Source organism: Phalangium opilio, unplaced genomic scaffold, assembly GCF_054372755.1.
Source record: "Phalangium opilio isolate 3A_F unplaced genomic scaffold, DU_Popi_V2 ptg000209l_1, whole genome shotgun sequence".
NCBI lineage: Eukaryota > Metazoa > Arthropoda > Arachnida > Opiliones > Phalangiidae > Phalangium > Phalangium opilio.
Genome location: NW_028324217.1, coordinates 674,084 through 698,644, shown reverse-complemented (window position 1 = coordinate 698,644; position 24,561 = coordinate 674,084). Strand labels below are relative to the sequence as shown.

Here is a 24,561-nt window from a genome sequence, read left to right as displayed (position 1 = left end):
TAATGTTGTTAATTTAAATAAGAACTGCTACTTCATGGAGTAGCATTTCTTATTGAAATTAACAAAATTAGAAATATTAAAATACCATGGATCAGAAATTCCATATCTACGATATGATACCCTTTTTAGTTACTAATTATTGGTATTCTTTTAGCCTGTGTCTCTCTGCAGAGGGTCCCAGCTAATCACGGGACTTAAATTAAAAGCTTATTTCTATACATAATTAAATATACGCGACATAAATGATGAAATATACGCGACTCTAATAAGGTAACTTAGGGCTGTGCGAATAGTGGTTTTTCAAACCGCATCGAATACGAATCGAGTAGTAAATCTCCTATTCGAAATCCGAATCGAGTACTCGTTCAAACGAATATTACTCGTTTTTCAAAAATTCTGGTTCGAGTACTCGTTTTTTTCGATTAATCGGTTTTACCAGACGAATATCCGTTTCAAAGCGATTAATCGTTTCCTAAATACACGTAGCAGTCTAAAAATATTGTAGTTCCACATAGAATGGAATTTTTCCTAAAACTGAGTAATTGGTGAGAAAAAAACAAAATATCGCGAATTGCGCAATCGCAATGAAATTCCATAAACAAAACAGCTTCATATATGTCATGTGACCACAGTCCCTCCCATTTCCAATCGATTTCTCGTTTACTATTCGAATTTAGCCCATTGGAAGCGATTAATCGGTTTAGGGAGCTGTATTCGTATGTAAATCGGTTATTCGAATTTCTTTTCGAATAATCGTTTCTTAATTCGAATACTCGTTTTTCTCCAAATGGCAAATTCGATTCGTCGAATCGAATAATCGATTCGAATTAAACGAATACTATTCGAAAATTCGAGTATTCGCACAGCCCTAAGGTAACTTTACGCGACACATCCCCCAAAATATCATACAGCTTGCAATACTAAACGATGCCAGTTTTCTATTTTTCTACTTATGTTTGCGGGAACGTATTGATATCGTTTCTCGCGATAGAGTACTTAACTAACTCTTCAGTTCAGTTTTTATCAGTTCAGTTTAAGAATTAAACCGAACCGAACTGAAAACTGATCAGTTTGGATATGTGCAAACTGAAACTGAACTGAAGCAATCAAATCAGTTTAGTCCCTAAACTGAAACCGAAAATAACTGAACTGAACCGAAAACTGAACTGTTTGAACTGAACTGTGGGAAACCTTAGGGCCCCTGCCTTTGTCTGTACTAAATTGCGTTTCTCCCAAAAAGGGACAGATATTATCATAAGTACCATAATTACCCCTGATAAGTAAAACACGACCGTTGGACTAATGTAACCGGCATTTTCACCCAAAAAACGAAGGAGGCGGCCTCTTGTAGTCATTTGAAACTGTAAATCGTCCGCGGAGGCTCATATTCAGACCTCCCCTACAGATATCTTGTAGGCCACGGACCAGTGTTGGTGTAATGGCGACCTTCAAGCGCGCGAGTATAGGTTTAGGGTTGTAACTTAAAACATTATTTTTGTTGCGACGCGACATATATTAAACAATGATGGATAACGGTACTAATTCATCAATTTATGTAGGATAAATAACAATAATCATTAACACTTGCGATATTTGTAGCTTAGGCTTCTGTGGCCTGTGCCCATTAGTGTAGCAGACGAAACCTTAATGTTTACTTACTCAGAATTCTGACTGAGAATCTAAGAATTCTATCCATTTACCGAGATTCTAAGTCAGACTTCTGGGAAGCAAGAGGCACCCTTAGAAACTTGCTCCCATTGGCTAAAAATGTTGGGACAAAAAAGGCCGCACGGCGTCGCATATACCTAACTTGTATAGGACGCAGATGAACATGCTGGTTACATTAGTCCAACGGGCGTGTTTTACTTATCAGGGGTAATTATGGTACTTATGATATTATACAAAAACGAGTTTTGCTTCGCAGTCCTTAAAAAACTACATTTATACACAATCCTTGGTGACACTTTTTCAAACCCAACCCACAATGGGCCAGAAATTAGAAATTATTATATGTTTGCAGTTTAATCGATATGAGAAATTTGGTTTTAATTGCGTAGTTCAAACATTTGTTATGATTAGAAATTTTACAAGAAAAACGGGTATGCAAAACTCGTTTTTGTATAATGAACTTAGTCGTGTGTTCTATTAACATACACTAACATACACTAACATTAATTTTAATTTATTAATAATGTGTATTTACTAACTTTTTCTCTTTTAAACAAATTTTCTTTTCCTTGCTACATTTATTCTTTCAACCAACTGAACTTCTAACCTAACCTCTACTAACAACCTTCCATTCACGTTTTGCGACATCGTCTCAACAATTAACAACTGACATCTAATCAAAATCCGTCATCGCACCTTTAAATCTACGACTCTTTATATTCCTTTCGCAAATTGTCACAAATTGTGACGTAAAAAAACCAAATCTTCCAATAACGAATCCGTCACAAAATGTTTTATTAAATCGCACCAAAAAATATTTACATTTTAATTTTTCGTAATTTCGTAAATTTTTGAAATATTGTGAAATTTCCGTGAATTTTGTGAAATTTAAAATATACGGCGCTCTTAGGTAGTTCAGTGGAGCAGGTGAAATTAACTGTGCAAACAACACCGTCCAAAGGTCAAACTGAAAGTGACCGGGACAGTTTGGCTTCTCTGTGAACATTATTTGTGAAATATGTCACAAAATATTTGGGGTGATTGGAAAAAGTATTTAAAAACAATTTAACACGTAACTGAATTTCATGAATATTTAAATTTAGTACCGAAAAATTAGACGATAAACATTTAATTTTAATCGTATTTAAATTAAATCACGCCCAACAAATCATGCAATTTTAAAACCCAAAGACAATGTGATTTAATATAGGTATGACGTCATTTAATATTTGTTTATTTATTTATTTTTAAACAAATCGATACAAAAACAACAAACAATTGATAATTTTTGAACCAAATATCTTCCGAAATAACTTAAAAAAAAAATTAAAAATGGCGCTGAACTTTTAATAATGTGCTAATTATAATTAAACTAATTAATTAAGAAAGAATTAATTAGTTAAATAGCGAACGAACTGATTAAACCGCGATGATATTATTATATGTAATACTAAAAAAAATAAAATGACATAAAAGCCCAAAAAATCACATATTTAAAAAAAAATAATTAAATTTAAAAAAAAATTATTTAAAACTTAGTTTTAATTACGGAGTGAAAATTTAGGATGGTGATATATTAATTAAAAGGAAAACAAACATTACTAACTGTGAATATATGTATATTAGATAAACCTCCCCATTTTCCCACACAAACAAACAAATAAATAAACAAACCCATAAGTCATTATTTTCCCTATACATGAGTGAAAACATAAACAAATATATTGAAATTTGGTGTTATATATAAAATAGGACGATGCATTTTTGGTCGTGACAAAAACATAATGTTGAATTTAATGTTAATATAACATGAATTTAAAAAAGCATAACTCCAACCAACCAGAAAGATACCGAAATGGCTCGTGCTCGTCCTACTCCCAAATTTTTGAAAATACTCCTTGTGGCGTTATATGTCATTCATCAATTTTTAATTTGTTTTTTAGGGGGGGGGGATTATTTATTTTTTAAATTAAAAATAACATTTTAGGGGGAAAAGAACTAAAAAACAAACCTTTTGGGCAAAGTGAACTATTTTCAATTATTTGAATTATTTATTTGAAAAATATATATACGAAATTTGAAGTATTGTCGTCTGCTATAAACTTATGTACATGAAAAAAAGTACGTTTGAAATAGCAAAATAAAATAAATAATGATAAAAAAGGCTTAACGTGGTAATTGTAATTAAAGCAGACGACATAATCAGATTGGAATTCCGCTAGTTAATTAACTTAGTTTAATTTAATCATATTTTTATTTCGAAATTATCAGAAGTATATTCAAATTAACTCTTTTAGTTTTAATTATTAACTTAAATAAAAATAATTAAAAATAGTTCACTAAAACTGGTCAGGTTAAATCAAAAAAAATAAATATTTAAAAAGAAATTAACAAACTGTTAGTTTAGACAATTAGGGGCTCTCTGAACTAACAGTCATCAAAACCTGACTCAGTTCGATAAAGGTTTTTTTAATTAGATATCAAGTTAATTAAGTGTAAAAATTGTAAATAAGGTAAACATCCAAATTACCCTCCCCCCATAATTTAAAAAGAACCTATATCCTAAATAAAATAAATAAATAAAGGGGTGTTTACGGATAAATATAAATAGATAAATAAACAAATAAGTAAATAAATAAACAAACCCGAAATATAAAATAAATAAATAAATAAACATTAACTCCGGTTAAAATACTCTTAACTATTATACGAAAGTTGATTTTGTACCTCAAAGAATTTAGATTTTAAAGTTAAGGTTAATAATTATAGATTTAATTGAGATTAGATTATTTAATTCCCTTGTATATATTACCCCCATTTAAATTAATTATAACCGTTTGGGTTTGAATTAAAATTAAACAAACAAACAAAGTGTGCGTTTTCAACGTTTTAGAAATGACAAAAAAAAATTACATAATTATAAAATACCATAAGTTGATATTGTATTTCTTATAAGTTTGAAATGAGTCGAAAGAACTTTCAAATATAATAGGTGTCACACTTATAGGAGATATGTTATAAACTTATGTGTATAGTTATATAACGCTACAAGGATACCTTGGACATAATAATAATAATTATAGAAAAACAAACAAAATACTTAATAAAACAAATAAAATAAAAAATAAATGAAGTTTTAAAAAGATATATATAAATATATATGAAATATTTATAGATAATTATTTAAGTTAATTAATTAATTACGTTTTATTTTAAAAACAAAACGTTTTAGAATTAAGCTTATATTTATTGAATTTAAACTCAAAAGGAGACAAAGTTTTTAAAAAATTATAAAAAAAGTTTTTGAAAGAAAAAAATGAAATTTTTTTTTAATTTTTTTGGCGTTATTTTGCGTAAATCTCCTTTTGAAAAATAAAACAAAAACAAAATATAAACAAACAAACAAACAATACGTAATGAAATACGAACGATCAAATCTAATTTTGCTCGTTAATAATTAACCAAAAAAATTAAATCCAATTAACAATTTTAATTTCTGTTCGGTCGCAAATATATTGTATGTACAGAGATTAAGAGTTAAATAACGAAACTAACGTACTAACAAACAAACAAACAAACAAGATGAAAAAAAACTAACAAAAAATAAAAAGCGGTTGTTTATGCTTCTTTTGTATAATCCTAATGTTTTTATTCTTTTTCCTTTTTATTTTATAGGCACTTTAATGAGGGTCAAAGGTTAATTTAATGGCCTGGTCATTCGAGCAACGTTCGGAAATATTTTGGGTGAGTGGAATTTTCAGTTAATCGCGATTAAAATAATTACGACGTAGAATTTAATTCGTGCAGTTTTATTCAAACTTAATTACATTGATTAATTAAGTTTAATTACAATCAAAAGTTTAATCGCAGAAATTAGCCGGTTGACCGCTTCCGTTGTTATGAATTGTTTTCAACATGATAGAATTTCCCATTTCACTCATGCAATCCATATGCTAATTAAAACAATAGTTAATTTTAATCATAATTAATTTAGTTATAATTAAATCTTACAAGCATCATTTCTTCGTTGCAAAGTTTGTGAATGTAATCCCCGTTTGCATCGGCGGCTTTCTTGCATTTCTTTAAATTAATTTAATTAAAATAATTAAAATTTAATATATCACGAAGTTAATTCTAAATTTAAAAGTTAAATACCTCTGCAAATTGTTTTTGAACGCAACGAGCTTTTCCATTGCATAACTTGGTCGTTTCAACATCGGTGTAGGTTTCCTTGGCCAACTTATCTTGAATCACTTTAATCTTTCCCGTTAAGTAATTAAACACATTAATTAGATTAATAATTAAATTTAACAAATAGGGTAAATTATGATACCTTAGATCTGTCCCTGAAACAAGTTGGACAGTCTTCCTTATCTACAATTTAAATTAAATTTTTATTTCAAAGAGTGGACAAAATTAAATTTTTAAACTTACTCATTGGTGCTTCGCATTTGACGGTTTTTGCAATTTGCAAGCAAATGAAATTGTAACACCTGGTGGGTCCAATTGGTCCCATTCCGGGAACCATGAAGTCCCCCATGCAATTGTAAATGCATATCCCCGCAATTACCATCAAACAAAGCGAAAACACTGAACATTTTGACATCTTGTCTTAACCGTATTTGGAACCAGAATGCGATACAAAGCACCTGAAATTTGGGGCATATTATATATATATTAATCAATTTTGTAAGTCTCGTTATTAGTTCATCTGTTTCAATTTTTATATACCCTTATTTGTTTTGAAATACAGGATGGTTTAGATATATGCTCTACTACCATAAATTAGGGGTAAAACTACTATACGTGGTAGCGGGTTAAAAGTGTACTTAAATCTCGTTTAACTAACCCACACTCTGAAAATAATTTATTTAATTGAAGATGAGATCTCGTTATTGTCACGCTATCAGTTTTGTCGAAAACCCATAACATACTTTGATGATTTTTTTTTGCAAGTTTCTAAAGCAAATATTACCTAGTTGTTTTGTTTTAAAGTTTCATGGTAATTTAGATGGGGATAATATTAGTTGTAGGCCTAGGTTTTGTTGGTATGATATTAGACAACCAAGGACTAATGTTTTTAGGCAATGTCGTTTAGTAGACCACTACCAACCAATCCAAGGACGATGATGGATTAATGGCTTTCGATTTAATTCATTTTCGTATAATCAATTAACACTAAGTTTGAACAGTTGGTCCTTATGGTACGAAGAATCGAGTTACCCGTACACGTTTGCTAAGCCTTCTTTTGAAATTTCTATTTAACACAAATGTAGAAATGACGTGGCAATTTAGGTTCTACTCGAACAGCTACCTTAATTTCGAGTTATGTAATGGTAAACAATTAGGCTTAGGTTTTTGTACAGCTTTTTTCAAATTAGGTTTAAGGCAGTGATTGTAACGTTTGGATTAGATTAAAACTAGGCTTAAGGTAGTGAGTGTAACGTTTGGATTAGATTAAAATTAGGCTTAAGGCAGTGAGTTTAACGTTTGCATTAGATTAAAATTAGGCTTAAGGCAGTGAGTGTAACGTTTGACTTAGCTTAAAATTAGGCTTAAGGTAGTGAGTGTAACGTTTGCATTAGATTAAAATTAGGCTTAAGGCAGTGAGTGTAACGTTTGACTTAGCTTAAAATTAGGCTTAAGGTAGTGAGTGTAACGTTTGACTTAGATTAAAATTAGATCTAAAGTAGTATAAACATTTTTTAAATAGGCTTAAGCTAAACCAGCGTTTTAGAAATTTCAAAATTACTTGAATTTAGCCTAGACATTAATTTAAATAACTTGGATGTATCTCAATTAGTCTTAGCGTGTCTTTAGCTACTTCATAAAGGAGTATATAATTAAACTATATGCAAATTCAATATTTATTTGTGTCAATCGTATCTGTCATTATGATTGATATTCGCATCATGTCTGGCTCTGTTATTTTATTACTTCAGAGCGGATCTTCTTTGCAAATTAATTACTTTGGCGGCGTCCTGTTCAAACTTAGTCCTAGCTTGTATTGTTTTTCAAACTTCCTCCAATATTGACTTTAACCAAGACCGCGGCGTCTCGTTTCCTAGGCCATCTATCCTAGAATGAAACGTCTCAATAAATATGATCAAACTAAAAACAAATTTCCTGGAAAATTTAAATAAATTTGTTTTAATAGTTAACCTTAATCGTAGTTAAGGCTGCATTATTAGTTCAAAATTTTTAGTATGTTTTCTCTAAAGGGTAGATGGCCCGTGTTTCGTCGATACTGCGAAATTATAGATTTTATTTGAATTATTGGTTCTATTAGGAATACATAGAGCTTAAGAATGGCTGGCTACACAATGATTACTAGTAGCTGTGTGTATTATTGTTACAAAATTTCATATAACATCGTTTTGTTGTTTACACATTTAAAGTTGAAAATACAAAGTTGAAAAATATTGGGCGTTTCTTTATTCAGGTTAAGCGGTTTTTCTGCTCAAATTTAAAATAGGTACAGGTAAAAATTAAAGTTGTCTATGAGAGGCTTGGTTTTTGCCAATATTTTAAACTTAAAAATGACTGTTTCACTGGCGTACCAAGCCACTTAAGAACTATATGTACTCAGCCAGTATTTTTCTTTAAAAAACCTTTACGGCCTAAAACATGTACTATTTTTTTAATTTTAATTGCTTAGCTAAGCTGTCGCGATGCTCTCTTGGCGTCTGTATTGTTCTATTCTTTCCTTATTAATCTTAATTAACATAATTAGTGACGTCACATGCAAAAAAACATCGCACCGACGTCAGGAGGAAATTGATAGATATAATAGATTATGCAGTGAGTTTTCAAATTTTTCGTTGGATCATCTGGTTTCAATTTTTTTTAAACAAAACCGGATTTTTTTTGCACTAAAATATTTATAAGTAGTTAAATTCAAGAAATTTAAAATTTAATAAAATATTTCATTTAGATAACACCAAAACGGAAGTGGGTTTGAAACACATTTCAAGATGCGTAGTTCAATTTTCTCCCAAGATAGTGGGTGTAGTAGTTTTTTGAGACGCCATCTTGAATAGATGTTTTTAATTATTTTATGTTTTTTATATAATTTAGTTTCTTATAATGATGGAATATTGCAAAAAGTTAATCTTCGGACACGTCAAATTTGACCAAGTTTTGAAAATTTATTGCGATCACTCGAAAGACAAACAAATGGACAAATGGCACAAATGTTTAAATGATTATGCGAGAGATAAGCTCAAGAAAAAGATATCGGTATCATATTTCACTTAATTTTAACGTTAAAACTAATTTTTAGTATCCTTAATTAAAAAATTAATCGATTGATTAATGATTTTATTTAGGAAGTTGTCTATGAAACCGAGAATTCCATGAAATTTCTTATGTTATCTTACGTAAGTTTTGTTAAATTCATGGTTGTTGATGTTAAAATTATTTTTAATTTTAATTCATACTTGTTAATGAATAGAAATGCATGGCGATGGATTTAAAAGATTACTAAGGATAATTAATACGAAACAAAATGGCTTCCACGCGTGCGCAAATAAATAATTATTTAAATTAAATATTATAATTTTATTATACCCAGAAGTCAATAAATCTAAAGTAACCAAAGACCAGCTGTGTTAGTAAAAATTAAGTTATTATCATATTAGATTGTGATTTTGAATAGATCCAAAATCAAACCCACAATACCTCGCGATGGTTCTTCCGAAATGCAATCACCCTCGACATGTTTCAACTAATTTCTGATAACTAACGCGTTACCAGGATTAACCTACTTCTGGCAAATAATTCTGGGCAAATATGAAAATTTCGAAATAGGAAAAAATTCAAAAAATGCACGCTATCCCTTGAAATAAATTTGGATTTAAGTCTGGTTTGATAAATCCAACTTCATAATATCGCGAAAAATGGCCGAATCCATCAAGGTTAAGCGTTTCAGGAAGTTAATAATGTATTTATTGTTCACAATCATTATTTGCGTTGAAATCGGCGCTCAAGAATTAGACCACGAATTTGAATCGGCAAAAAGCCGACAAAGAAGATTAAAAGATGATGAATTTCCGGAAATACTGGACAAAATATGCAGTAAATGACGTCATTACGTCGAGGTTTTATTTTAATTGATCGAGGTTTTATTAACATATTAGAAAATGGCGAAACCGAATGGGGTTTGAAACAGCTGGCCCAATGTGTCGTTCAATATTCACCCAAAAAAGTTGAGATTCTTCAATTATGGTTCAACATTTATTTATTTAATTAATAAAATTAATTAAGGTTAATTAATGTAGCTTTTAATTATGATGGAGTACTGTAAGCGTAAGGTGTACGGTAACGTCAAATTTGACGTAATTTTGAAAGGTTACTGCGACGATGGAATTGATCAAATTATTGAGGTATGTTAATTACGAATAAACTTAACTTTTGATTTTTTCATGAACATAACTCTTCTAATTTACATATTAATCGTTTTAAAGTGGTGTGATTGCCAAGAGGATTATGCTATGGCCAAATATAAAAAGGACATAATGGTAAGCGATAATTATTTACCCCTAATTAACCATTAAGAGTTAACTGAGTTAATTAAGTTAATTTCTAAAGGAAATATTCAAAGAGCCCGAAAATCAAAAATACCGAGATTTGCAAATTGTAAGTTTAATATTGAGAACTAAATCTCGTTTAAGAACAATTAGATTTCTTTGAATGCTGGTAATGATGTTGCTTCAATTCAGTTCAGTTCATTTTAATATTATTTCTTTTACAGAAATGTATGACTATGGATTTGGAAAATTACAAAGGAAAATAATTTGATTTCGATGATTTTTAATTGAATTAAATATTATAATACGCAGAAGTCAATAAACCTAAAGTAATAAATAAATCTTTTTTATTTTATTAAAAGTCAGTTTTATTATTAGATCCCTCCCACAATTCCTCGGGATAATTTACATAATTGAAACGCTCCCATCAAAAGAAAAATAAATAAATAAAATAAAATACAAAATAAAATCATTTTTCAAGTTTTATCCTGAGTTTTGAAAACTTACGCGTCAGCAGGTTTAATCTACTTTGTCGCAAATAATTCTGTGCAAACAGATAAAAATAATTGAATAAATGCACGCTACCCCATTCAAATAATTTGCGAATTAACTCTTTGTCTTCGTAAAGCCAAGTTCTTTTTAACTTATCGCGAAAGATGGTTGCCATTTTTGAAAAAAATATCTACGCATTGTTTTCAATTTTTATTTGCGTTTGCGTTGCAATCGAAGCTCAAGATTTGAATCACGAATTTGAATCGGCAAAGAGCCGTCAAAGGGAACTAAAAGATAAAGAATTGATGGACAAAATGGATAATATATGTGGTAATGACGTCAAAACGTCTATTTTGTTTAATCTTATTGAGTTTTTTTCAAATATTTATTAGAAAATGCTAAAAACGAAAGGGGCTTGAAACACATGGCCCAATGCGTTGTCCAATATTCACCCAAACAAGTACAAATTTCTTTAATTACTCTATCGCATTTAATTAGTAAAATTAACGCTAATTAATATAGATTTTAATTATGATGGAGTACTGTAAGCGTAAAGTGTACGGTAACGTCAAATTTGACGTTATTATGAAAGGTTATTGCGATGACGGAATTGATAAAATTATGGACGTATGTTAATTATAATTAAAATTTAAATTAATATTAATTTCTCCTTCATTTCAATGGTTTTAAAGTGGTTTGAATGTCAAGAGCAATATGCCAGGTACAAATATAAAAAGAATATCATGGTAATTAAGCTCTGTTTAATTACTCGTTAATTATTAACCAAAAATAATTAACCGAGTTAATTTCATAAGGATATGTTCGAAGATCCTGAAAATCAAAAATACAGATTTTTGCTAATTGTAAGATTTTTGTCGTTAGGTTTCTAATAATACATTTAGTACTGGTTCAGGTCAGTTCAGTTCATTATATAATATGTTTTTTCTATAGAAATGTATGACTATGGATTCGACAAATTACAAAGGATAATTAACCCGTACCCTTTTTCCTTTTTGCGGATGTTCAAAGTTAACAATAAAATATTTGAACAGCTTTTGAAGTCAAAATGTTTTGAGCCAAAAAAAATAAAACCATTTGGTTTTTGCAAATATATTGTTCCAAATATCAAATATAGGCATATACAGAAATACTGAATTATTATACTTCAGCACTGAACTTATAAATTGTTGAAAAGTTTTATGGTAAAATTATTATAACTCGTCATGTACCGAATACGACTCGTTGATTGGCTGCTGATATTCGCGGTTATTTTAATATTCGTAATTAATATTAATGCCGCCGATCATCGTCAAGATGAAAATCGTGTGAAATATGACAGATTATGCAGTTAAGTTTTGATTTTTTTCAATTAAATAAATTTCTTTAATTAACTAACTTAATTTTATTTAAAGATAATACCCTAACCGAAAATGGTCGTATGCATATGTCCAGATGTATGGTGGAATATTCGCCAAAGAAAGTATAATTTTAATCATTAATTATATTTAATTATAATTAATTAGGAATTATTTCAGTTCCTGATTATGATGGAATTTTGTAAGAAAAAAGTATTTGGTCACGTTAAATTTGATCAAGTTTTGGTGGCTTATTGCGACTCTTCGCAACGTAAACTCGTTGGAAAGGTAATTTAATTTCTATTGCAACTTAAATTATTAATTAGATTTAATTTAATTGTATTTAATGAAGTGGCACGAATGCAAGAGAGATTATGCCAAAAGCAAATATAAAACGACAGTTTCCGTAAGTACTTTAATTAACATTATCATAGCGTATAGTTAATTAAATTAATGCAATATAATATTAATAATATATAATTTAAAATGATATAATTTTAATTAAGGCTTTGCGAGACGAAGGTGATAATGCAAAATTTATAAAATTAGCCATGGTACGTTAGTTAGTTTAATTAGGTTTAATTCTTTATTATTAAACTTAAATATAATTAACCAACAGAAATGTCTATCGATGGATCTGAAAGATTACGATTAAAATTGTTTTGAATTTTTTAAAATAAATTATTTATTTCTTCAAAAAAAACAAAATTTGAATTACAGAAAATAAAAATTGTTATAATTTTTAGTTTAGCACATGCGCAGTGCGTTTACTCTACGATTACAGCTACACTTGTAATGTGTAAACAGCGTAATATCTTACGTACATTACATTACATTCCACCCGTCTGTTAAACAAACGATGTAAATATTTAAGTAAACATCCAATCGGCAACGTCACAATAATTCCACAAAATTTTATCCGAGACAATTTTTCTTTGTAAATAAAATAATCCCCATATGTATGTTGTCTTTTTTTGTTGGGAAAGTTAATTTAGACAAATACTTTAGCATGGGAAGTACGAAATTTAAGTTAATTGCCATTTTGCGTATCAATTTACTGGCAATCGCTTTTCTACTAATTTGTATAATTGCCGGAAATGGTGTTAACTGCAATCACAGACAAGAGGAAAGAGAAGCTTATTACGAAAAATTGTGCAGTTAAGTTTTTTTAATCTTTTTAATTATATTTATTTAAATAATTAATTAAATTTAATTTTTAGATAATACTCAAACTGAAATCGGTCGTATGCATTTGTCAAAATGTATGGTGCAATTTTCTCCGAAACCAGTAAGGAAATATTATGAATTTTCCATTTAATTAAGCCTAATCATATTTAATTATTAATTTAATTATAGTTTTTAATTATGATGGAATATTGTAAGAAAGTAATTTTCGGGCATGTTAAATTTGACCAAGTCTTAGTGGCCTTTTGCGATTCACAAAAATATCATTTCATCTCAAAAGTAAGTCATTTGTTTTTCACATTAATTTTAAAATTAATTAATTTTAATTATAGTGGCATAAATGCCAAACTGATTACGCTAGAGATAAAAATAAGAAAACTATTAGGGTAAGTGTGACGTCATAAAATTAAATTAATCCAGTAATTAATTAATTAATGTATATTCAAATTAATTCATTAAGAAAAATTAATCATTTATATGAATTTAATTAGGATATGTATCGTGAACCGGATGCTAGAAAGTTCATTAAACTTCTCAGGGTAATTAATTAGTTTAATTGACATTCACGAGTCGATCTACCAACTCACGCCCCCTTTTCCTACCATTATAGAAATGCTTGTCTATGGATTTGAAAGATTACTAATATTAAAATTAATATTTAACCTTAACTACGTTACGTGCAATTATTTCGATAACAACCTTAAATAACTTACATTAAACAAATTAAAATATATCAATTACCATATAGGGCGCTTTGTAAATGAATAATTTTTGTTCAATATTGACACAGCTTACTTCATTGTTTCAAATTATTGTTCCCAAAAATTATTGTACTCAAGGATCTCACCTGAATTTGGCTTCAATTACTTCAAGTTTGACTCTTCTTACGTAACTATGGCAAATTATTTTTATTATATCTTGGGATTTTCGCTCGCGTTAAGTTGCCTGGCAATTTTGCAGTGCAATGCCGGTTTTAGTATTGATAGTGATAATATAATGGAAAAAATATGCAGTAAGATTTATTTTAACTAGTAATTATCTTTAATTTTAATCAATTTTCGTTTAATTATTTAATTACAGATCATACAAGCACGTATATTGGACGGAGACATTTGAGTAAATGCCTTTTTGCCTACACTCCCAAAAAGGTATGTTAAGCCTAAATTTAAAATCTCCAAAGTGTTTTAATCCTCGTTGTTAAGCCTAATTTTAAAATCTCCGAATGTTCTAAGCCTAAATTTAAAATCTCCGAGTGTTCTAAGCCTAAATTTAAAATCTTCCACAGTTTTAAGCATCGTTGTTAAGCCTAAATTTAAAATCTTCCGTTGTTTTAAGCATCGTTGTTAAGCCTAAATTTATCAAATCTTCAAGACACAGTTTCAAGCCAAATTGTTGCGCCTAAATTTTAAATCTTCAAGACACCGGTTCAAACCAAATTACTAAGCCCAAATTTGAAATCTTCAGAACACCGGTTCATGCCTAGTTGTTAAGCCTAAATTTAAAATCTTCTAGCCACTGTTTTAAGCCTAATTGTTAAGCCTAACTTCGAATTATTCCGGTGCACTTTTAAGCCTAAAAATTGTTATTTGCAGCTGCTAATAATATGGGAAATGTGCAAAAAGGAAGTTGTTGGTAAAGTAAGATTTGACGAACTTTTAGTGACATTATGCGACACTTCGGAAGAAGACAAGAGACTAGATTGGTTGATGTGTCAGGAAAGGAACACCGACAAAGGACCCGTTTCCAAAATAAAGGTTGGCCCGTCATTGTTAAGCCTAAATTAAAAATAAATAACTTATTTTTATACATCTACACAGGATGGCAAAAATTACGATGAATTTATTTATTTAGCAATGGTTAGATATAAATTTGTTTATAATATTGCACTGCGCTTTATTATGTTAATTAGCTAATTAACAGCAATTAATATTGCAGAAATGCATGGTGATGGACGTGAAAGAATACGACTAGAAGATGAAATAATAAATAAATAATTACAAAACTTTTAATTTCATTCGCAAATAAATTGAAGCAGAAACCAAATCAATATAATCTCATTTTATTTCAGTGTTACTTAATCATTTAACTACATTAATATTAATTATTTTAATTAATTAGTCCAAAATTCTTCTAGCGTGGAAATTCTGGGGGATGGGCTTGGTGAATTGCACTTGAGGTTGAAAGGTTCTAGGTCTCATGACGCTATTAAATAATTAATGTAAGTTCATTAACTTAATTATTTACTTGTAACTTTAACATTTAATTACCGTGGTCTGTAATGAGACTGTCTCGGAGCCTGTAACATAATAATTTGTCAAAAAAATAAATTATTAAATTTTAAAAAGAGGACACTGTAGTAGCGTTCACCAATAGAGAGGAAGGCATATGACGTCATTTGGCTCTAAGTCGTGAAAAAAGATGACTCACCATGGTACAGTTTTGCATCTTCAAGGTGATTTTATCCCCGGCGCATTCCTGCAATTAATTTAAAGGTAAATAAGTTTAACTCTAATTAATTAATTAGTTAGTTTGGTTAATTACTAAACCTTACCAGTAATGATTCGTAGGTAAAGAGCTTGCTTTTCAGTTCACGGTATTCCTAAATTAAAAAAAATTAGCAATCGCGTTAAGCCTTGGTCATGATCAAAGTTAACTAAGCCTTGGCTAGATAACGTTAGGCTTAGCTTTTCAGTTTAGTGTTAATTACTTACTCTAACGGTAATTTCGGTCATATTTTCCATACTATTGTAAATACATTGGTTAATCTAAATTAACCAATTTAAATGTTAATTAAAGTTAATCAAAATTAGTTAATTAAATAATCCGTACTTTCCACTCTTCCTCGGATTCGCAAATTGTTTTCTCTCCCATACAATCCATCCAGATTTTTCTAGCCTAATTAAACCTTAATTACTCTTAATCGCAATTAAAATTAAATTTTAATTACATACGGTTGGAGTCCAACAGGCTTTCAAAATTTCCTTAATTTCGTTCGAGATGCAGTCCTCAGGACCTATTTATAGATTAAATAAATAATTAATTTTTAATCAAATTAGATTAAAAATAATTAAACATCATACTGCACAAGAATTTGGTGTAGCCCATTCCATATGGCCCACCGTAATACGCGTAAGCTTGGGAACCACCCAAAAACGCCAAAAATACGCAAATTATTAGAGATTGCATCGTTTCAAACAGTTCTTGATGATGCTACTAAATGAAGAACGGGATTTCAACTAAATTTAGATTAACTTTGCGCTTGCAATATAAACCTTACATTATAAGTTTGCGTGATCTCTTTTGCGTGCAAAAATTAAACAATTTTATTATATTTTTATATTATATTCGTAAGTTATTAAGGAAAAAAACCGCCATAAGTCAATCAATATTTGGTCGCCTATAAGTCTGCCTTTCATTAATGTCAACATTTTGTCATCGCTCGTGAGGCTCTGAACTAGTTTTATAAGAGATGGGAGCACGCGTTTGTGAACTTATAGGGGTAAATGTTCAACTTATGATCAACGGATGTTGATTTTGAAATATACCTGACTGACTGGTTGGTTATTTGAACAGAAAAAGTGGTGGTCATATTTGTTCTTTATGTTAGATGGATCGTTTTATTGTACAGCTGAAAAAATTAAATGAAATTCGGATATACCGCATTCATTCATTTTTTCCTTTTGATGTAATGTTTATTGGTCCATGAATCCTCGAATTTATTTCTTAGTATTTAAAAATGTTGTACATTTCCTAAAATATTTTTAATAACAGCTTCAAATGGAGGTATTTGAAAGGGTCCGAAATATTTATATGTCCTCAATTAACAAATTTAAAAGGGCTAGAGAATTAAGATGGAGCGGTATTGATGGTTTGGGATCTGCGGCAATGAAACACAGTTCCCAATGTACCTCGGCAACGCCCCCTACCCTTTGTTATGCGATTGTTAAGCGGTAGATAGACACGTGACAGTGGTAGATAGACACGTGACAGTGGTAGAGAGACACGCGACAGTGGTAGATAGACACGTGACAGTGGTAGAGAGACACGTGACAGTGGTAGATAGACACGTCACAGAGGTAGATAGACACGTCACAGTGGTAGATAGACACGTCACAGTGGTAGATAGACACGTCACAGTGGTAGATAGACACGTGACACGGTGACAGTGGTAGATAGACACGTGACACGGTGACAGTGGTAGATAGACACGTGACACGGTGACAGTGGTAGATAGACACGTGACAGTGGTAGATAGACACGTGACAGTGGTAGATAAACAGGTCACACAGGTAGATAAACAGGTCACACAGGTAGATAGACTGGTCACAGTGGTACATAGACACGTCACAAATGATTGGCAACACTTGTATTTGAACACTCTCTATATAAATCAGTCTCTTTTTAAAAATATACCAATAAATAAATATACGCAATTATTTATAATTTAAAACCAAATTTTATATTTATTTTTAAAATCAATTTACAAAATAATTAATTCAAGAATCAGCCACATCGGCAGCGGGTCGCAACTGAACACCGCCGGGAGACTAGAAATGGGAACGACCCAAAAAAAATTGAATTAGCCGAAAATGACTCATCAACACGTTGATCTTAAAGCATAGAAACTGAAAATTCCTTCCCCCCTCCCTTCGAGCCATGTCTTTTATCTCGCTCGTCTACAGAAGATGGTAGGTCGATGGTATCGTAGCTGCGTTTCGATTCCTTAGCCCTTATTTTCCATGACGAGAAAACTAACTTACCGCGCTGCACATGACCATTTTGATGGTGATCTTGTCACCGGCGCAATCCTGATAACGCGTGAATAAACATATGATTAGGCTTAGCGTTTTGTTTTATTCAGTTTATTGTTAGGCCTAATTAAATGAAACGTAAAATTTAGGCCTACCACGAGTGCTTTGGAATAGAACATTTTGTAGCGTAGCTCGCGGTGTTCCTGGTAAGAAGTTAATTAATTAAATTAATTACTTTAGTTAATGTTAATCTAATTTTAATTAACTTACCGATACTTTCAGATCCGTCATGTTGTAGACCTCACTCATTAAGCAGTCATTGGCCTGTGAATCGAAGGAGGATTTTTTAAACCATGGACAATTACAAGCGCTAATAAACTACAAATATTTTGACCTATGACCTTCACGATGTTCTAGAAACCTTACAAGAACTTCCAAATTGAGTAAGTCTAATTTTTATTGTATTTATCACGTGACGTGTACTTACTCTCGTGGCGTCCATCAATGTACAACCTCCGCGATTACCAACGCAAGTGTTCCAAGCTTCGCGTCCCTTTTAAAAATGTACAAGTACTTTAGAAACTACGGCAAGTACTTGTTTAAAGAAATTCAGTAATTACCTTATTTGGCCAGCAACTCATTATGCTTTCCTTAATGTCCTTTGACGTGCAGTCATCAGGGGCTGTAATTAAAAAGGTTATATTAAGGTATTAGCTAACAAGGTCGCGTTGGACACAGTTAATATTTTGGGTATTGAATTGAGATGATGTTATCTTATGAACCAGGGACGGTAAAGTCGCCAAATACTTACCACACAACAAGTTAATGGTCCTGGGCACGTACATTCCATAAACGGTGACCAACATCAAAGCCCAGATGGTCCCTGACTTACAAACATCTTTCATGTACACCATTTTAATCTGGCAACAATAATAATGTTTTAGTGACCACTAGTGCAATTGAAACGGTATCCAACCCAGATAAGAGACAACTCGAGCTCTGCGTTTAATTAAATCGGTTCTTATATAGACCCCGGTACTGGTTTGCCTGGTCAAACAAACCCTAAAAAGCCTCATTATGTCACCAAAATTGATCTCTTATAGGTTAAAGCTATTGTATACTTTTGGGTAACACTAAGGGTTCAAATTTATTTATTTTTCCGGGTACGGGATTCAATTGGACGCTTACAAACAGTTGAGAGGGTGAAAGACCTCGTCCTCTTTTGTTACTTATTGGTCCGCTTAAGCCCAATGGGCCGGATATGTTATAAATTTTATTACGAATTCAATTGAGTAGAGTCAAATATTTTGATATTTGTTGTCTCGGTGGTCCATTTCTAACTGCAGAAGTAGTTTGTTTAAAGTTCTGACATTCCGCGAGATATGTCTGACGTCATAGCTAGGTTATCGGGCATGGCTTGGTCTAAGTTAGGAGAGACTATAAGTACTTTAGAAATATGAACTTCTAGTACAATTGGCATAATTTTTTATAATAGCAGTATTATTATTATAAAATATAATTTTGAAAAATTGGTCCTAATTTTCCAAAAAATTATCCTATATTTAATTGGTTTGTTTGCTAAAGGTTGCCAAATAGGCGAGTTCAGGAATGCATACAGTTACTAGGAATGATTGTGTTGCCATTTTCATTCAACGTATCTTTGTGAGGATTTTTCTGGGTTTAGGCAGAATTCAGATTAGTGTCCCATAACAATAAATTAAGAAGCATGATATATCATTGCAAACTTAAAGCATCATTTTATTTTTAATTCACATTTAACAAAGCTAATTAATATTAGGGGTTAATTTCCTCGCGTGTTTTTTCTTTTAGTAAATTTGACTAATTTTTTTCACGTAAAACAAAAAAATAAGGCGTATTCGTAAAATTTAATAGGTATAAAAACGTAAACGATTTTTTCAATGTAAATTCGTCCATTTTTCATTGGTCGAATCGGATTCCGGGGATTGGTCGTCGTTCAATAAGATAAATTTAGAAGTTAGCCATTGATCTATTTCGCTATCAAGTCGGTGATGCAACCCTGAAACGCAAGAATTCTAGGTTTAAAATGTTGAAAAGAAACAGGTTTAGATTTTTAATTAGAAGTTTTAAAATAACGCACGATGGTAGCCATGATTTGTTCCATGTCCTCCTTGGTGATTTTCTGTTAGTGAAATTAATTTTAGTTAATGGCGAGTTTACTAAGTAAGGGTTGGTTAAGTATTTACGTCCTTATGCTCGGCCTTGAGCCTGTCCATGCAAGCGTGCATGGTAGCGGCGGTGTCCTTGGTTTCGTCACAAGCTAATTTCCTGAATTCCTCTTTGTCATGGACACCTGGAGCGGCTTCTTCCATGCAGATTTCTTTAGCTTGATGGACTTTTTCGGGCAAGGCGTCTAAGCATTCGGTCACCTTGGTTCTAATGGCTTCGTCGTCAGCTGAAATTGTTTTCGGGAATTGTTACATCTAAGTATACTTTTAAAGCGATATGATCGTACTGTATCTAATGTTGTACTTTCGACAGTACACTTTTAAAACGATAGTGTCATATTGTGTCTAATATTGTACTTGCAGTACACTTTTAAAGAGTTAGTGTCATATTGTGTCTAATATTGTACTTGCAGTACACTTTTAAAGAGTTAGTTTCGTACATTATCTATTATTGTATTCGCAACAGTGCACGTATCCTTCATTAACTAATATTGTACTTGCAGTACTTTGAACAGTACACTTTTAAAGCGTTAGTGTCGTACATAATCTATTACTGTACTCGCAACAGTACACGCATCATACATTAACTAATAACGTACTCCCAACAGTACACTTGAAAAGCGACAGTATAATACTGTACTTGCGACAGTACAATACCAAAATAAATACTTGAGCAAATCTAGCGTTTTAAATGAAATGTACTTACAGCAGTACAATTCCTTGATGGCTTTCAATTCCTCCCCGGCGTACGCCGTTCCTACAAAGGCGACCAAAGCCACGAGAGCAATTCCGTAACAGTTCATGATTAGTTGTTGAGTTGTTTAAGTTGACTTCAAGTTGTTACTTGTTAGCTAGCTTGTAATAGCTGAAGTGTGGTTATCCAACATCTAACGGGTCCCTTATATATTCCCAAAAAAGCTCTTTGCTTGGACACATGTCAATGGAGTAAATTTAACCTTGTTCAAATATAATTGTTAAATTATTATTGGTTGTTTCCTTAAGAACCGGGCATTATGATTGGTTAGAAACCCCCTCCTTTTCATTTATTTGTTTAACAACTTCGTTAATTTTTACATCAAAGTACATTCGTTTCGAAGGATTTCCCTGTCTACCACCAATTTTCAACGCTAGCTAGTTCATCTTTGTTTTATTTTTTCTAATTCGAATTGCCGTGATAAGTTAATTCAATTTTATCTTGAATGGAATTCCTCTAAAGTTTAGTCAAAAAGCAATGCGTCGTTCTGCTTAACTATATTGCAATATTCAAGGTTTATTTTAGTACATTCGTGATAGTTATAGTGGTTTATTTTTTGTTTTTTTGGTCAGGCACCTCGGTTTATAATTTTTTTGACAAAATATTTTCCCTATTGTCAACGGCTCTTTATTCTAGTGTTTATGTTTGACTGTGTGCATTTTAAGGATGGTTAATTTTTAAAACAATTTTGTTAATACAAGGACTGAGGTTTTTAAAATAGCCTTTTATAATCTATGTGTACAAAAAGGCATTCGTTTTTGTTTGTTTATTTGTTTGTTAACGACCAAAATTGAATAATTGTTAAATATTTCGACATTTATGTCCGGTTTGACACTTTAGAGTAGGCGAGCCGATAACTGACCATGAGGTTTGTAGGTTAAAGACGAGGTCAAAGTTAGGGACCACTCCAATCATAAACACTTCTCCAATGATCATTTGTAACTTGTGGGTTAGGGGGTGCATGCATCCCTTGTGGGGTCAAGATCAAAATCTAAGGGCTGGTCATAGAAGAAGTTACATTTAACATTTTCGAATCACTCAAAATTCAGTTGATTTCCCATCCACGCATCCCACTCATGTACAATACTTTGGACCTATAAATAACCCCCATTTTTGCAACACACCCTGTATGCGAGTTGTTTTTATCTTGCTGACCACTCTGCCAAGTGATAAAACCAAAACACTTAACCACCATTGAATAAAAAAGGCAATTAATTTTTACATCAAGGAAAAAATCTTGTTTGAGAGATTTTATAATTCATCTTTAAATGAAAAGGAAATTTTAAATTATTTCTCGTACGACTTCGAAGGTTAAGTACGTCTTTAAATTTCAAGTTCAGTATAGCGTGTATGCAACCATGTAGAACAACAATCACGTACTCAAGGTTGAGTCTGACGTCACATTGTACAACCAATTACTCTGTGTTCTTTGTCTTAGCTTGTGTCGTTAGATGTCAAAATTATAAGGTTCCTTCAATGAAAGACAAGATTCTCTCCATGCCCAATTTATTTTTATTAATGGGTTTGTAAATAATTGTAATTATGTTTTCCCCAAGTATTTTTATGTTAAATAATTCTGGTATGAAGTAATTACTTTAATTAACAGAATATAATAACAAATTTTAATTAATCTTATTGTACATTAATACAAATATAATTTTTATCGTCGGTTCGTATGCATGACCACTCTTAAACATCGCTGAAAAATTAATTATTTTAAAGAAGTTAATTTCAAATTTATTAATTATTTTAATTAGTTATGCAAATATCTCGGCAATTAATTTAATTCGATTTACCACTACTTCCAAAGTCTTCTCCAAATCATCCGCCGTGATAGTAATCTATTTAAGTAATTTTAATGTCAATTAAGTGATATTAATTGAGGGTCGTACTTAAACATAAATTAAATTTACTAACCTCTGATTGTTTCTTGAACAAGCATTCCCTCATCTAATAATTAATATTTAATTGTTAATTAGGTGCTTAATTATATTTTTGTTAATTAATTTACCTTGTCTGGTAGATCACCAAATTCCTTATCTTCTTTGCACAAAATATTGAGAAATTCTTTACGATCTGATGTCCCTGTAACTTTCATGGCGCATTCATCTCGGGTTTTTTTGGCCTATAATTTATCGAGATTAATCATTAAAATAAATTAATTACGCCCCCCAAAATTAATTAATTTACAATTTCTGGTAGTTCATCGGCGCATGCTTCCGCCTTGGACATAATATCGGAGTCTTCAGCTAAAAAAAGCTCGTGATAAATTGTGTATCCACTATTTTAATTTCTCAGCCTATCTAGGCGGGCCTTGTGGGAGGAGCTAGACTAATCATAGAAATTAACATGGCAGATAGATATGGGGGAGCAAATATTCCTAGTAGCTGTATGTATTCCTGGAAATATTTATCTAATTTTCTTTACCCTAACATGAATATGAATATGAATCTTTTAGCATAAGTATATAAAACTTTTAAGTTATACTCACGCCCTGCAAAGCTACAGAAAGGCTTAATCAAACTAGTGACGTCATCGAAGGCGTAGACCCGCGCAATGGCGACTCCTAACACTACAAGTAATCCCAAAGTAAATTTATTCATCTTAGTGTATCGATTTTCGGTGGATCTCATCGATTGATTCTAAGACTGTGATCGAACCATTCACGATACCAGCAGTATTTATACGATTGCTATGTTTTTCAGTGACGTAATCAATACCAAATTATGTTCTCATATTTTACCTCCTGAATTATTACGAAATACGTCTATTCTTTATAAATCATAATTGATTCTTTGGGGGCCGTTTCGTTTCATTGGTAGGCCAGATGGTAGCTGTATCGATTGATATTTTTAAGATTATTTCTGGGGTTAAGACAGGCATGAAACGGCTGTTGATGTCTGTCTGTATAAAATTCAATTAGAATAGAGTAGAAAAACCGGTTTTTTGAAATTTGATCAAATATCCAAGGGACTTAATTGAAATCAATTCTAGACTATTTTTGTTAATGGCTTGAAAAATATATTAGGCTTTCTTAAATGTTCTAAGGCTGTATTTTATTGCATTTAATCTGTCTTTAATAATTCCACGGTCAACTTAATTGATAAGTCCTTATTCCCAAGGTTGCCCTTACTTGTTTTAACACTATTAGCCAATAGATCTACTCTATAATCTATTGCTAACGGCTATAGAATAACTACAGGCGCCAGAGTATAGCTATGAAAAAAATTAAGTAGGTGCATGGTAAACAACATACGTATCCAAGGCTATATCATAAGCGACGTCTTGTTTTCAAAATATTTTGACTATCGTTTACTGGGTTTTTCCTCTTTGTCTAAATTTATTCATGATTGATTTTGTAGATGAAAACGTTCCTAAATTCCGTGTAATTATGGCGGTATTTAGGCTTAAGTTTAATCCCCAAAATACTAAATTCAAAATATACACATTTTAATTCGTGTTAACTTTATTATGAAATAAACATTTAAACAAACAAAAACAAATTATGAATTAAACATTTGAAGAATTATTTTGAAATGGGAATATCAATTTTTTGAAGACAGTTCTGAAAGATAAATTAAGTGTAACTTAGAGGATGCTAATCAATATAATTATAATTAA

The 24,561-nt window shown here is 31.1% G+C and overlaps 9 protein-coding genes across 10 annotated transcripts in view; 7 read left to right on the top strand and 2 right to left on the bottom strand.

The window, feature by feature from the left end:
- mGluR (metabotropic Glutamate Receptor) overlaps nucleotides 1-7,859 on the top strand; it is a 110,307-nt gene extending 102,448 nt beyond the window's left edge. The window contains exon 13 of one of the 2 annotated variants that reach the window (XM_089855520.1): nucleotides 5,344-7,859. In XM_089855520.1, the coding sequence (XP_089711646.1) occupies nucleotides 5,344-5,369 (26 nt within the window). In that variant the 3' untranslated portion in view covers nucleotides 5,370-7,859. Of the gene's footprint in view, nucleotides 1-2,578; nucleotides 4,773-5,343 lie in introns of those variants that run through there. The other variant, XM_089855519.1, reaches the window with a different exon arrangement.
- A 180-nt stretch (nucleotides 7,860-8,039) lies between these two features.
- LOC149618138 (uncharacterized) lies at nucleotides 8,040-9,241 on the top strand. Its single transcript, XM_089855529.1, has 5 exons — nucleotides 8,040-8,469; nucleotides 8,603-8,670; nucleotides 8,746-8,907; nucleotides 8,997-9,047; nucleotides 9,122-9,241. The coding sequence occupies exons 1-5, from the start codon at nucleotides 8,340-8,342 to the stop codon at nucleotides 9,152-9,154; spliced, it is 444 nt and encodes a 147-aa protein (XP_089711655.1). The 5' UTR covers nucleotides 8,040-8,339; the 3' UTR covers nucleotides 9,155-9,241.
- A 313-nt stretch (nucleotides 9,242-9,554) lies between these two features.
- LOC149618137 (uncharacterized) lies at nucleotides 9,555-10,525 on the top strand. The gene is made up of 6 exons (XM_089855528.1): nucleotides 9,555-9,744; nucleotides 9,807-9,874; nucleotides 9,948-10,052; nucleotides 10,134-10,187; nucleotides 10,258-10,305; nucleotides 10,421-10,525. The coding sequence occupies exons 1-6, from the start codon at nucleotides 9,567-9,569 to the stop codon at nucleotides 10,460-10,462; spliced, it is 495 nt and encodes a 164-aa protein (XP_089711654.1). The 5' UTR covers nucleotides 9,555-9,566; the 3' UTR covers nucleotides 10,463-10,525.
- Nucleotides 10,526-10,751: 226 nt separating this feature from the next.
- LOC149618136 (uncharacterized) lies at nucleotides 10,752-11,767 on the top strand. The gene is made up of 6 exons (XM_089855453.1): nucleotides 10,752-11,018; nucleotides 11,081-11,148; nucleotides 11,211-11,315; nucleotides 11,381-11,434; nucleotides 11,504-11,551; nucleotides 11,640-11,767. The coding sequence occupies exons 1-6, from the start codon at nucleotides 10,853-10,855 to the stop codon at nucleotides 11,676-11,678; spliced, it is 480 nt and encodes a 159-aa protein (XP_089711579.1). The 5' UTR covers nucleotides 10,752-10,852; the 3' UTR covers nucleotides 11,679-11,767.
- A 127-nt stretch (nucleotides 11,768-11,894) lies between these two features.
- On the top strand, nucleotides 11,895-12,698 carry LOC149618135 (uncharacterized). Its single transcript, XM_089853940.1, has 6 exons — nucleotides 11,895-12,035; nucleotides 12,101-12,168; nucleotides 12,224-12,331; nucleotides 12,396-12,449; nucleotides 12,550-12,597; nucleotides 12,663-12,698. The coding sequence occupies exons 1-6, from the start codon at nucleotides 11,912-11,914 to the stop codon at nucleotides 12,696-12,698; spliced, it is 438 nt and encodes a 145-aa protein (XP_089710066.1). The 5' UTR covers nucleotides 11,895-11,911.
- Nucleotides 12,699-12,923: 225 nt separating this feature from the next.
- Nucleotides 12,924-13,896, top strand: LOC149618134 (uncharacterized). The gene is made up of 6 exons (XM_089854838.1): nucleotides 12,924-13,200; nucleotides 13,264-13,331; nucleotides 13,400-13,507; nucleotides 13,561-13,614; nucleotides 13,720-13,767; nucleotides 13,839-13,896. Exons 1-6 carry the CDS (start codon nucleotides 13,005-13,007, stop codon nucleotides 13,869-13,871), a joined length of 507 nt encoding a protein of 168 aa, XP_089710964.1. The 5' UTR covers nucleotides 12,924-13,004; the 3' UTR covers nucleotides 13,872-13,896.
- Nucleotides 13,897-14,007: 111 nt separating this feature from the next.
- On the top strand, nucleotides 14,008-15,546 carry LOC149618133 (uncharacterized). The gene is made up of 5 exons (XM_089854840.1): nucleotides 14,008-14,240; nucleotides 14,309-14,376; nucleotides 14,821-14,982; nucleotides 15,046-15,084; nucleotides 15,164-15,546. Exons 1-5 carry the CDS (start codon nucleotides 14,123-14,125, stop codon nucleotides 15,197-15,199), a joined length of 423 nt encoding a protein of 140 aa, XP_089710966.1. The 5' UTR covers nucleotides 14,008-14,122; the 3' UTR covers nucleotides 15,200-15,546.
- On the bottom strand, nucleotides 15,272-16,509 carry LOC149618132 (uncharacterized). The gene is made up of 8 exons (XM_089854839.1): nucleotides 16,309-16,509; nucleotides 16,180-16,241; nucleotides 16,058-16,123; nucleotides 15,940-15,993; nucleotides 15,780-15,827; nucleotides 15,656-15,703; nucleotides 15,496-15,524; nucleotides 15,272-15,430 (listed from the first exon to the last, which is right to left on the bottom strand). The coding sequence occupies exons 1-8, from the start codon at nucleotides 16,412-16,414 to the stop codon at nucleotides 15,343-15,345; spliced, it is 501 nt and encodes a 166-aa protein (XP_089710965.1). The 5' UTR covers nucleotides 16,415-16,509; the 3' UTR covers nucleotides 15,272-15,342.
- Nucleotides 16,510-17,724: 1,215 nt separating this feature from the next.
- Nucleotides 17,725-18,893, bottom strand: LOC149618131 (uncharacterized). Its single transcript, XM_089853939.1, has 7 exons — nucleotides 18,791-18,893; nucleotides 18,600-18,661; nucleotides 18,467-18,532; nucleotides 18,250-18,303; nucleotides 18,135-18,182; nucleotides 17,989-18,036; nucleotides 17,725-17,775 (listed from the first exon to the last, which is right to left on the bottom strand). Exons 1-7 carry the CDS (start codon nucleotides 18,891-18,893, stop codon nucleotides 17,725-17,727), a joined length of 432 nt encoding a protein of 143 aa, XP_089710065.1.
- Nucleotides 18,894-24,561: the final 5,668 nt, after the last annotated feature.